The sequence below is a fragment of the Leptonychotes weddellii genome, chromosome 6, assembly GCF_054177405.1.
Source record: "Leptonychotes weddellii isolate Sample4059 chromosome 6, ASM5417740v2, whole genome shotgun sequence".
Classification (NCBI taxonomy): Eukaryota; Metazoa; Chordata; class Mammalia; order Carnivora; family Phocidae; genus Leptonychotes; species Leptonychotes weddellii.
Window position 1 is genome coordinate 49,010,835 of NC_138374.1, and position 12,670 is coordinate 49,023,504.

General features: G+C 43.4%; 1 protein-coding gene and 1 long non-coding RNA gene across 2 annotated transcripts in view; both read left to right on the plus strand.

Annotated features, from left to right (window-relative positions):
• Nucleotides 1-3,692, plus strand: part of ASCC1 (activating signal cointegrator 1 complex subunit 1) — a 99,428-nt gene extending 95,736 nt beyond the window's left edge. The window contains exon 9 of the mRNA XM_081824095.1: nt 3,164-3,692. Within this exon, the coding sequence (XP_081680221.1) occupies nt 3,164-3,280 (117 nt within the window). The 3' untranslated portion in view covers nt 3,281-3,692. The remainder of the gene's footprint in view (nt 1-3,163) is intronic.
• Nucleotides 3,693-3,717: 25 nt separating this feature from the next.
• Nucleotides 3,718-4,952, plus strand: LOC145722203 (uncharacterized). Its single transcript, XR_014146302.1, has 2 exons — nt 3,718-4,434; nt 4,491-4,952. It is a non-coding gene; the product is annotated as an uncharacterized LOC145722203 (long non-coding RNA).
• The last annotated feature ends 7,718 nt before the right edge of the window (nt 4,953-12,670 follow it).

Genomic DNA, 12,670 nt, shown 5'->3' on the forward strand with positions numbered 1-12,670 from the left:
CCTGGGTGGCTCAGTTGGTTAAGCGACTGCCTTCGGCTCAGGTCATGATCCTGGAGTCCCGGGATCGAGTCCCACGTCGGGCTCCCTGCTCATCAGGGAGTCTGCCTCTCTCTCTGACCCTCCCCCCTCTCATGCTCTCTCTCTCTATCTCATTCTCTCTCTCAAATAAATAAATAAAATCTTTAAAAAAAAAAAAAAAAGAAAGCAGTCTAGGCTTTGACAAATAAGAAACACAGAAATTTAAAGGAATGTGTGAAATTTCCATTACTAACTACAAATTCTTTCTTGACAACTAGTTACAGTTGAGATATGATTAGAGGGAATATAATTTTGGTGAGTCCTGTTCAAGGGTTTCTAGGTGGTGACCTGTAAGTAAGACCTTTAAATCCAGTCTGAACAAGGCCATGTCATAGCTTTCTCTTTTCAGATAAGGTATGCAGACATGTACAACATTAGTTTTTGTTGTCATTCTCTCCAGCAAATATTTATTGATCATACACAGTCTCCTAGGTACGGTTCCAGCATATGGTAGTATTCAGCTGTGAGTAACATAAAAGATCCTTCCTCTGTAGAGCTTATATTTTATTTTATTATTTTATTTTTTTTAAAGATTTTATTTATTTGACAGAGAGACAGCGAGAGAGGGAACACAAGCGGGGGGGTGGGAGAGGGAGAAGCAGGCTTCCTGCTGAGCAGGGAGCCCGATGTGGGGCTTGATTCCAGGACCCTGGGATCATGACCTGAGCTGAAGGCAGACTCTTAACGACTGAGCCACCCAGGTACCCCTAGAGCTTATATTTTAATGAGTCACAAGAAATAATTGATAGAACTGAAAGAAAGGCTTAAGACTAAAGATACACAACAAGGCCTAAACAATACGAGAAGGTGAAAAATTGTTACGAAATCTTCATCAACATACAGAGAGAATAAGAGCATGGAGATAAGAAGGGCTAAAGGAAGATCAGCCCTGCACTAGGGACTTCTGGGTAAGAAATCCATTTGTGACATTATCAAAGGTACGAAAGAAGGTGGCAACTCAGGTAAAATATAAGTCCAGGGTTAAGGAGAGCAGAGAGATGTCAAAAACATTATAGGAAACACTTAATTTTCAGCAGTGCCTTACAGTTTACAAGGAAGGGACTTTGACTTGTTCATCCTACCGGATCTTGGCCACTCTGATCTTGTATAGACTATGCGTACAGGGCAGTATCATGTACGCATAGTCACACAGCTCCTGTGTGCCGGGTGTGAGTGTAGACTGACTTCAGTACTCTTCCCCAGGCTGCTCTTATCACTGTATTTACTGTTTACTTTAAACCTGAAGCATGAGGAGCTCCCTGGCAAATCACGCCATCCAGAGGTTATCCACATAAGGCGAAGAGAAGTCAGGCAGATCACTTGCCAGCTCCTAGCTGTGGCTATATTACTTGGAAACGTAGGCACAGGGGATGGAAGGTAGAGGACCCCTAGGCTGCTAATCCTGAAAAAGTAACTTGTTGAAAGTATTATGAGTTCCCTTTTAGTTTTGTTTTGTCTTGTCTTTTATTGCCCCTTTGGTTATATCTTTTTTGTACCTACAAGGCTTTGGTTTGCAAAGCTATAAATCTGCCAGTCTTGTTGACGTGGCTTTCACTTTGAATTAAGGTTCAGCAAAGGGATTAGCGCATAACAGTTTCAGGCAGTATTTCTTTACACAAAAGGGTGGATATGGTTTGAACAGGCTGCCAAAGCCAGGAAGAGAAGTTAATTGTGTAAATCAATGCAGGCAAGAGCTGATCACCTTTCTGAAAGACAAGACAATGCAGCATACAACCTCTAAATAGATCTTTGGGGTCAAGTTGATGTCATGTGGAAGAATCAATATTTACGGGGCTTTATGAAGTTAGCCTTAATGAACCCCAGGCATTTTGCGAGGCCGCTAATCGCAGGAAGAGGAAAGGCGACAGTGGCTGAAGTCCATGGCTATGGAGGTTGTATAAAAATAAGTGAAGAGACAGTCACTCGCTTATATGCAAGGGGCCCACCCTAGGTGTTACCCAGGCATTTGTTGGGTATGTGTTTGGAAAGGCTGGCTTTCTTGAGATTTTACTGACATTTTAAGAAAAGGCAACTTTTGCATCCTAACAGAAGAAGGTAAGCCCTTTACGCTTTGACACCGTTATCTAAGCAGTTTTCTGAGATGAGTTCTTTTTTTTTTTTTTAAGAGTTTATTTATGTATTTGGTAGAGAGAGAGAGAGCACAAGCAGGGAGAGCGGCAGGCAGAGGGAGAGGGAGAAGCAGGCTCCCTGCTGAGCAGGGAGCCCGTGCAGGACTCCATCCCAGGACCCTGGGACCATGACCCAAGCCGAAGGCAGACACCTAACCGACTGAGCCATCCAGGCGCCCATCTGAGATGAGTTCTGATGTCAGTTTGGATTCTGCCTTATAAATGTGCTAATCACAAGGGCAGGTCCCTCTCAGAGTATAGCTCATCGATGACCTCCCTCTGACACACTTGAAAGCTTTTATAGTAAATAATTGTAGTAAAGAGTGTTTACTTTAGGATGCTGGCTTCAATCCAAGTTGAATAAAAGATTTTTGATAAATATCATTTGCACGTGTCATATCATCCAGTAGAAGGCTGTTTGGTATGCTTAAGTGTTCTGTAGTCCTCACGGGGTTGGCAGAATCACTGGTGGGTTAGGAGCCTTATCTTCTATTTATTTTAGTGGGTGCTTCTACTAAATGTTGTTGACTAGATAGAGGAATGCAGTCTCATATTTTATCCTGGCTGTAACAAAATGATGATCCTATAGAGTCGGGAACTGAAAGTCATCAAGCAGCTTTGTTAGGTGCTGTGAGTCAGAGTGTGGCCCCAGATGTTTGTTACAAGTTCTAGGTCATGTGTGCTTAGTAGATGAATTTTGGAACTGAATTTTCAGCCCTCTTTCCTTAGTGTCTTTTATCAGAGGAGGCTTTAAAATTCACCAGAGAGAAGAGCTTCTGTTCTCTTCTCACTCCCACTCCCATTCCTTCTCTCCAGGATCGTTTTTCAGAATAAATACTGAAAAGGAAAAGCATGAGAGGTTTGTTGGGATTGTTGTAGTGTTTTTACAAGAGAATCTGACGTTTGCTATTTTCATCTTTGGATATTCATTCTGGGTTTGTATTCTTTCTTTTCAGCTGTTTGAGAACTTCTACTTTGGTACCCTGAAGCTCAATTCAGTTCACATCTCTCAGAGGTTCACAATAGACAGCTTTGGAAACTACGCCTCCTGTGGGCAAATTGACTTCTCCTGAGGTGGATCTTGGGAAGCGCTAGAAGTTGAACATCCTCACAAGGTGCAGAGGGAAAGTATCTTCGTTTGAATTACTGAAGAGGGATGTAGAAATTTGGATGGTGACTTTACTGGGAGGTTCCCCACACAAACCATGGTCTCTAATGGTTGTTCACAGTCCTCAAACTGTCTGTCATCCAAGGGGGTTGTGGGTACGGGGTGGTTATGTAACCCTTGGCTTGTTCATCTTTCACAGGGTCTACCTTTCTTTCTGAAGTTCTTCTCTGGAAATGTACATCTCAAGCCCATTGGAGCTGAGAGTCACGTTATTTCTTATACACCTACTGATTTTGCTCCAGCCATTAAACTTTCATATTAATACTTTAAAAGAGAATTAAAGACGTGGTTTTGTTACTCTCTCCACCTAAATCAAATGTCTACAGTTTTTAGAAGGTTTGATTTTTACTTCCTTTATACCTTAACTTTTTTTTTTTTGAAGATTTATTATTTTTTTTTAAAGATTTATTTATTTGAGAGAGCGAGAATGAGAGAGAGAGAGAGAGAGTACGTGACGGGGGGAGGGTTAGAGGGAGAAGCAGACTCCTCGCTGAGCAGGGAGCCCGATGCGGGACTCGATCCAGGGACTCCAGGATCATGACCTGAGCTGAAGGCAGTCGCTTAACCAACTGAGCCACCCAGGCACCCCTTGAAGATTTATTTATTTTAAAGAGAGAAAGAGCAGGGGGAGGGGCAGAGGGAGAGGGAGAGAGAGAATCTCAAGCAGACTCTGCACTGAGCATAGAGCCCAATCTCACGACCCTGAGATCATGACCTGAGCTGAAATCAGAAGTCGGACGCTTAACCCACTGAGCTACCCAGGTGCCCCTGTACTTTAACTTTTTTTTTTTTTTTTTTTTTTTAAGATTTTATTTATTTGAGAGTGAGAGAGAGCTAGAGCACACAGGCAAGAGAACACATGAGCCGAGGGGAAGGGCAGAGGGAGAGGGAGAAGCAGACTCCCTGCTGAGCAAGGAGCTGGATGCAGGGCTCCATCCCAGGACTCTGGGATCACGACTGAGCCAAAGGCAGATGCTCAACCAATTGGGCCACCCAGGTGCCCCTGTACCTTAACTTTTAATCACTACCCAGAAGGTTTAACCATTTGTTAGTGTACAGGTTTTAACCATTTTTTAGTGTACAGTTAACCATTTTAACCATTTGTTAGTGTACAGTTCAGCATTGTTAAGTGTACTAACATTGTTCTGAAACATCTCCAGAACTTTCTCATCTTGCAAATCTGAAACTATACCTGTTAAACAACTCTCCATTTCCCTTTCCCTCAGGTCCCTGGCAACCACCCCTCTACTTTCTTTCTGTGAATTTGTCTACTTTGGATTCCTCATATAAGTGGGATCATACAGTATTTGTCTTTTTGTGACTGGCGTATTGCACTTAGCAAAACATCCTCAAGGTTCATCCATGTTGTAGCATTGGTCAAAATTACCTTCCTTTAAAAAAGGCTGAATAATATTCCCTTGCACGTATACCCCACGTTTTGTTTATCCATTCAGCCACCACTGGACACTGGGGTTCCTTGACGTCTTGGTTGTTGTGAATATAGTGCTCTACGAACATGGGTGTATAGGGATCTCTTCGCGATCCTGCTTTCAGTTCCTTTACTACTCAGAATTTTATCTTTAGCAAAATAACTTAAAGTTTTTATCTTTTACTTTGGTCTGTCCTCTTTCTTCTGAAGTTGAACTCTTTTATATTTGTTAGGTTACCGTTCCTTACCTTACCCTACCCTCCAGCCTTCCCAGGCCCCTGATGGAGTCATGGCATCATAGCTCTTTTATGGGCAGCAGCAGTAGAAACAGTGACAATATTGTCAGGAGGATGCAGAGTTCCCTGGGGCAGGGTCAGCTGCAGAAGCTCCTTCCTTGCCACAGACCAGTGGACGGAGGGGGCTCCCAGCATGGCTTCCGCTGTGTTTTTCTCTAGTATTATCATACAGTTTTAGCTTGACCACCTTCGTCGGGGTGTGTTGGGATATGGTGTTGCCCTCACTGACTCCCTAGCATAGCTGTATCATTCATCCAGACCTTACATGTGAGTGCCTGCAGGTGGTTTTTTCTCCAGATGCTTTCTACTAGGAACATTCATTTTTTTTTTTTTATTTAAGTTGAGGTTTTACCTTGTTTACCATCAGTGGTTAGATGGCACGTGGGAAGGAGTGCTCCAAGGGATCATACTGAATAGTGGAGCTGACAGCGGAGGTCAGTGTCCTCATCTCATCCCAGCACTTCTCTCTTACTGGTTTCTTTCCAGCACCTGCCGCCTGGCAGCCTTGGCCAGGAAGTAAAGATATCTTGTTTTCAATGTCAGAGATTATGACCTGTGTTTCCAGTAAATCTTTTTTTTTTTTTAAGTTTTATCTTTGGAAAGTGTAACTTTATCAAATCCTAAATTCTTTTTTTTTTTTTTTTGAAGATTTTTATTTATTTGACAGAGAGAGAGACAGCGAGAGAGGGAACACAGCAGGGGGAGTGGGAGAGGGAGAAGCAGGCTTCCCGCTGAGCAGGGATCCTGATGTGGGGCTCGATCCCAGGACCCTGGGATCATGACCTGAGCTGAAGGCAGACACTTAATGACTGAGCCACCCAGGCGCCCCTCTTTTTTTTTTTAATATAAAGATTTATTTTTTTTAAGTATCTCTACACCCAGCATGGGACTTGAACTCACAACTCTGAGATCAAGAGCTGCGTGCTCTACCAACTGAACCAGCCAGGCACCCCCAAGTCCTAAATTCTTAATAGAATTGGAGATGCTGTTATTTAAAATTTAGAGGTAACTGTGCATTTAAGAACCTATTGTATTAGTAAGTAATTTTTCACAAGTAATTTACCTTTTTCACTCTCCTTCTTTCACGACTGTACAGTGGATTTTTCCAGAGGCTACGTGACATAGTGACATCTTCACTCCAATGGTTAATGGAGCATGTACTTGTGTATTTTTGTGTTTCCTAGAACCTTGTCAGTTGTAGAAATTTGTAAGAATTTTCCAAGATTCGGGATCCCCTCCCACCTAATTGTAATGGGGTACATGTTGGAAGATTTGCTACTTGTGTTTATAATCAGATCTCCTTTAATATTATCACTTAGCAATTCATTCTGCCCTGAAATAAATTGCAGCTCCCATCCCTCCAGCCGGTTTTTGAGACACTGACTTCACCGTCAGCTCCTCGAAGAGGAAGAGGAAAAACGGTCTCTCACTGCAATTATCACACAAGATCTGTGTTGTTATATAAGAAACTTCGTCATGGGAGAATCATCTTGATTTTTTGGGAGGGGACACAAGGAGTTAGCCCCAGACAAACTCCATACCCATGGTAGAAACATAATAAAAGTCACTTCTTGTCGTGGTTATGTTTAAGTGAGCTTCAGAATTTACTACAGTGGACACTGATGAGAATCCAGCTTCATAAAGACCCAAAGCTCGTTCGGGTTCACTCCTGCGCCGCACTCTCTCCCTGGAGCTGAAGGGAACCCCATGGCACCAGGGGTGTGTACTGAGTGAGGAGACCTCTCAGATTCTCCCTTGATGCCTCCAGGGAACATGGATACGCCAAGACACTACAGGCGAGAGAAAGGGTTGCCATTGGGGCTGTTTTTATTAATAGCTTTCTTGTTGTTGTTAATAAAATGCTCTTTTATTTATTTATTTTTTAAGATTATTTGACACAGAGAGAGAGTGAGAGAGAGAGCATAAGAACGGGGAGCGGCACGCAGGCAGAGGGAGAGGGAGAAGCAGGTTCCCTGCGGAGCAAGGAGCCTGATGTGGGGCTCAGTCCCAGGACCCTGGGATCATGACCTGAGCCAAAGGCAGCCGCTTAACCAACTGAGCCACCCAGGGGCCCCTAAAATGCTCTTTTAAACAAAAGATCAAATACATTCACCTTGTGCCAAGTCATCCAGCTATACCCGTTATGCTCTTTTCAACATGTATTTTATACTTCAGTTTAAATGTTGATTTATTTATTTAAAAAAATTTTTTTTTAAAGATTTTATTTATTTATTTGACAGAGAGAGAGACAGTGAGAGCAGGAACACAAGCAGGGGGAGCAGGAGAGGGAGAAGCAGGCTTCCTGCTGAGCCGGGAGCCCGACGCGGGGCTCGATCCCAGGACCACGGATCATGACCCGAGCTGAAGGCAGACGCTTAACGACTGAGCCACCCAGGCACCCCTAAATGTTGATTTAAAAACAAATTTCATCATCCAGAGGTTACTACTCCCTATGCGTTTAAGCACGTATCATATCAAATTGTTAAATAATGTTTCACAAATAACAGCTAATGTTTGCGGGATGCTCACACTTCTCATTTGTGTATTAACTCTTTTTTTTAAAGATTTCACACGCAAGTGGCGGGGGCGCAGAGGGAAAGAGAGAATTTCAAGCAGGCCCGATGCAGGGTTCGATGCAGGGTTCGATGCAGGGTTCGATCCCAGGACCCTGAGATCATAATCTGAGCTGAAGTCAGCCGCTTAACCGACTGAGCCACCCAGGCGCCCCGAGTATTAACTCATTAATCTTTACAAAGCCTACTTCAGTTGGTATTATCATTACCGTCATTTTACAGACTGAGGCTTAACGAGGTTAAGAGATTTGCCTGAGGTCATAACAGCTTATACCACCAGTTCTTAAAATGTGGTCTCTGGACCCCTGGGAATCCCTGGGAACTTTTTAGGCTGTGTGTGAGGTCCACACTATTTTCTTAAAATTACTAAGGTATTATTTGTTTTTTTCACTCTCATTCTCTCGTCAGTGTACAGTGGAGTTTTCCAGAGGCTATGTGACATGGTAACATTATCACTCTGATGGTTAATGGAATATGTGCTCGTATGTTTTTGTGTTTTCTAGAATTTTGTAAGTTGGCAGGTTTACATATAATGTAATATGTTTTTATTTATTTATTTTTAAAAAGATTTTGTTTATTTGACAGAGACACAGCGAGAGAGGGAACACAAGCAGGGGGAGTGGGAGAGGGAGAAGCAGGCTTCCCGCCAAGCAGGGAGCCCGATGTGGGGCTCCATCCCAGGACCCTGGGATCATGACCTGAGCCGAAGGCAGACGCTTAACGACTGAGCCACCCAGGCGCCCCAATGTAATATATTTTTAGACATTAACTCAGTTTGCTCTCAGTATTTCTACTGTACTCTTACTAGCTATTTTCAGTTTTATCTGCTGTTACAGGCTGAATTATATCCCTAGGAATTCATATGTTGAAGCGCAAACCCCCCAGCAGCTCAGAATGTGACTGTGTTTGGAGATAGGGCCTTTCAAGGGGTGATCAAGTAAAAATGAGGCTGAGGCCTTTAGGGTAGGCCCTAATCCATTCTGACTGATGTCTTTATAAGAAGAGGAAATATGGGTACATCAGACCCCTGGCCTCCAAGATCAGCCCCCCTGGGTCTTTCTTCAAAAAACGTTGGTGATGACATCACCAAGGCAACTGGTGATTGGAAGGGTCTGAGGATTATGGTGAAACTGACCATCCAGGACAGATAAGCCCAGATTTAGATAGTTCCTTCTGCCTCTGCCCTGATCCGTGGGCTGCAGTGTGGATGGCTGCTACCTTCATGACATCAACAGTGGTGTGGTGAAATGTCCAGTTGAGGACTAGAAAGGAACATACTTCAATAAAGGGTTGTTTGATAAACAAAGGAAATAAGCTGTCAGACAGGGGCACCTGGGTGGCTCAGTCGTTAAGCGTCTGCCTTCGGCTCAGGTCATGATCCCGGGGTCCTGGAATCGAGCCCCACATCGGGCTCCCTGCTCTGCGGGGAAGCCTGCTTCTCCCTCTCCCACTCCCCCTGCTTGTGTTCCCTCTCTCGCTGTGTCTCTCTCTGTCAAATAAATAAAATCTTAAAACAAAAACAAAAAAACTCAGACATGTGCGTGCATAGAGGAATGACCATGTATGACCCAACAAGAAAGCAGCCATCTGCAAGCCAGGGAGAAAGGCCTCAGGAGAAACCAATCCTAGCAACACCCTAATCTTGGACTTCTAGTCTCCAGGACTTGGAGAAAATAAATTTCTGTTGTTGAAGCCACCCCCAGTTTGTGGTATTTTGTTATGACAGTCCTAACAAACTAATATACTTGCTATAATGCAGAAGCTAATCTACCAGTCTTCTTTTGAACCAGACATTAAATGTAGATCAATGCCCCTCTTCTTGTTAATTTTTTTTTTTTGGTGGGGGGGAATATAGTTGTGTTTCATAAAATACATGATTTTGTTAATATGTAATGGGTTCCTTATTGTTATTTTTAAATAAACATTTTTTCACTTCTTAGGAGTTTTTTTTTTTGTTTTTTTTTTAAAGATTTTATTTATTTATTTGACAGAGAGAGACACAGCGAGAGAGGGAACACAAGCAGGGGGAGTGGGGGAGGGAGAAGCAGGCTTCCCGCGGAGCAGGGAGCCGGATGCGGGGCTCGATCCCAGGACCCTGGTATCATGACCTGAGCCGAAGGCAGACGCTTAACGACTGAGCCACCCAGGCGCCCCTTTAGGAGTTTCTTTAAAGATTTAAGAGCAGTTTTAGGTTCACAGCAAAATTTAGAGGCAGGCTTAGTTTTATTTTCAAGTACAATAGATAATATCTGTGTCTATATGTCTCATATAAACAAACTTTTGTGGGAGTCCTCAATAATTTTTTAGTGTAAAGGACCCCCGAAACCGGAAAGTTTGACAACTGCTATACCATACTATACTTCTTCCAAATGGGATCATATTACACATGATCTTCTATAACAAGCTTTTCTCATCCAGCAGTATGTAGTGGGTCACCTTAGTTGTCAACAGATACAGATCTACATGATTTTTAACGTCTTTGCAATAGTTCATTGTGTGTATGTTTTATACTTTAGTTGGTCCCTGACTAACGGACAATGAGCTGGTTTCCAGGTTTGGCTATTATACACAATTCTGGATTGAATATCTTTGTGCATTTTTTTAATGCTTGTGAGGTCATCCAGAAATGAGATTACATGGTTTTAAAGATATGGTTAAATGTAAGTTTCTTATTTAGAAACTAAGGTTCCTCCATTTTGTATTGCTAAGTACTAAATACAAGCAGAAAAATGCATAAAACATATGTACCATTTAACAAATACACCCAGCGGCTTTGGGCCCATTCGTTTGAAAAGGCCAATCTAGTAATTCTCTCAAAGGTTAGGAAAACCTTTTCTTCTTTATAAATTATAATTGTCCATTTTCTTTTTTTTTTTTTAAAGATTTTTTAAATTTATTTGCGAGAGAGAGAATGAGAGACAGAGAGCATGAGAGGGAGGAGGGTCAGAGGGAGAAGCAGACTCCCCGCTGAGCAGAGAGCCCGATGTGGGACTCGATCCCGGGACTCCAGGATCATGACCTGAGCCGAAGGCAGTCGCTTAACCAACTGAGCCACCCAGGCGCCCTAATTGTCCATTTTCTACAACTCTTTTACCTGTCATCTGGAAAATTGGATTCTCTCCCCTAAATTAGCTTTGCTATTGGCTTAATAACAATCCTGGACTCCTGTTGATTTGTCTTCAGTACAAATCAGCTGACCCAGCTTGAAGGTGTTGCAGAAGACCAGTCCCACTGAAGGGACTGTCCAGGAGTGTGGGAAACATTTTGACCTTCAAAAGTCTAGAAACATCTATTGTCTTATTGATGGGCATCTTGTCAGTGCCTGTCCAAACTATTGGGCATATTGGGCAACTTCGGTAATTTTAGAGGATCAGGGACTTCATAAGATAGGACTGGAACCGGAGGGCTATGTCTAGAATCTTCCTCAGTGCCTTGGAGATAACACAATGAGCTTTGCTAAGACTAGGATTGAGATGGTGGAAAAAGATGGCAAATTTTAGTACGTCTTCAGAACTATGGGGCCTCAGAGCCTTCTCTTCTCCACCTGAGAAAAGAACTAACATTTTTTAAACGTCCACTGTCCTACTTAGTATGTAGTTTTGCACGAGTTTCCCAGAATTCTTCTGAGATAGATGGTATTATCATTACAGATAGAAAATAGATTAGAGAACCTGCCCACTAACACAGCTAGTAAGTGGGTTTCCACCCCCAGTCTGACAAACTGTTCTCCCACTATACAGTCTTATTATACAGCCCGGCAAGGCTGCTGTATTTACTGGGAGACATTAACGGCCAGAGCCGCCCTGCAGCACCACCTCTAAATCCAACCGCAAAGGAAAAAGAAAACACGGAAAAGGAGCTATTGTTTTCTGTTTTCCCAAGGGGACCCCAGCCCAAGCCATTGATGCAGTCAGAATTCTCAGGCAGGCCAGATTCAGGGTGACTATGAACCTTCTAACCTGTGTTATTTCCTACTGATTAAGATCATGTTTTTCATTGCCTTTGATTTGATTTTTTTTTTTTTTTTTTAAGACCACAGCAGCCAAGTCTTTTTATAAAAACACAATCTAAGGCTTGGGTCCCAAAAGTTCATTATGTTTGTCCTGTCAGATTCTCTCCATGTTTCCTCTTCCATTTATTAGTAATGTAAACCTCACCCCATTTCTGCTCTGATCCTGGGACTGCCCAGCCTCCAGCCTTCCCAGCTGGGATGGCAACACATTTTTACAGGCAACGATGAGGGTCACAGTTTTAACAAAAACCTAAACACCTCAGACAAAACCAGCCTCCCCTCCAACCCCCTTCCCCAGTGGCTTATTAGAAACAAGTTGAAGTCAAAAGCACAAACAAACGTGCCTTTTTCAAATGTGCAGCCTCAAGGCAGATGAAATGGTCAGACGTTTACCTTTTAGGGTTGCCCTAGAAAGGGCTAACAAAAGGGGTGAAGCCCTGAAACAGCTGCTTGGGGAGGAGGACATCTGCCTCTCTTACCCACCATTCAGTGCTGCGGCCTTGCCTGGAAAAAAGCATGTGGGGCCGGGAAGCAATAGTTCTCAGAGGCAGCCAGTTGTTCTATGGCTTTTGTCTTAACGAAGCTGCCCGTGACTGTCAGAGCCATAACCCGCAGCAAGCCAGCTGTCAGGGCTGTGGCGCAGGCCCCTCTGGGTGGCCAGCAAGGGGAGACAGAAAGAGTGTCTGTGGCCAAATTCCCTTTTAGACACCTGAGCCTACTGGCTTTGTAACTGGAGAGATTTGTGTCCTCCCCACTCCCATCTTCCCTGGGGAGACACCGCCGGCCCTTTCTCTGGCCCTCCACCCTTGCAGAGACAGCAGGGACATCTCAGGATTTGGATTCCTTGGTTTGCAACTCCCTAAGTGTGAGGCTGGGCTGGGTTCTGCTGCGGTTGGCTGGCGTTTGGCGCTCTCATCTAGCGCTTCCCTTTGAAATCTACCCCCTCCTTTTTTTTTTTTTTTCTTTTCCGTTTTCTTTTTTTCCT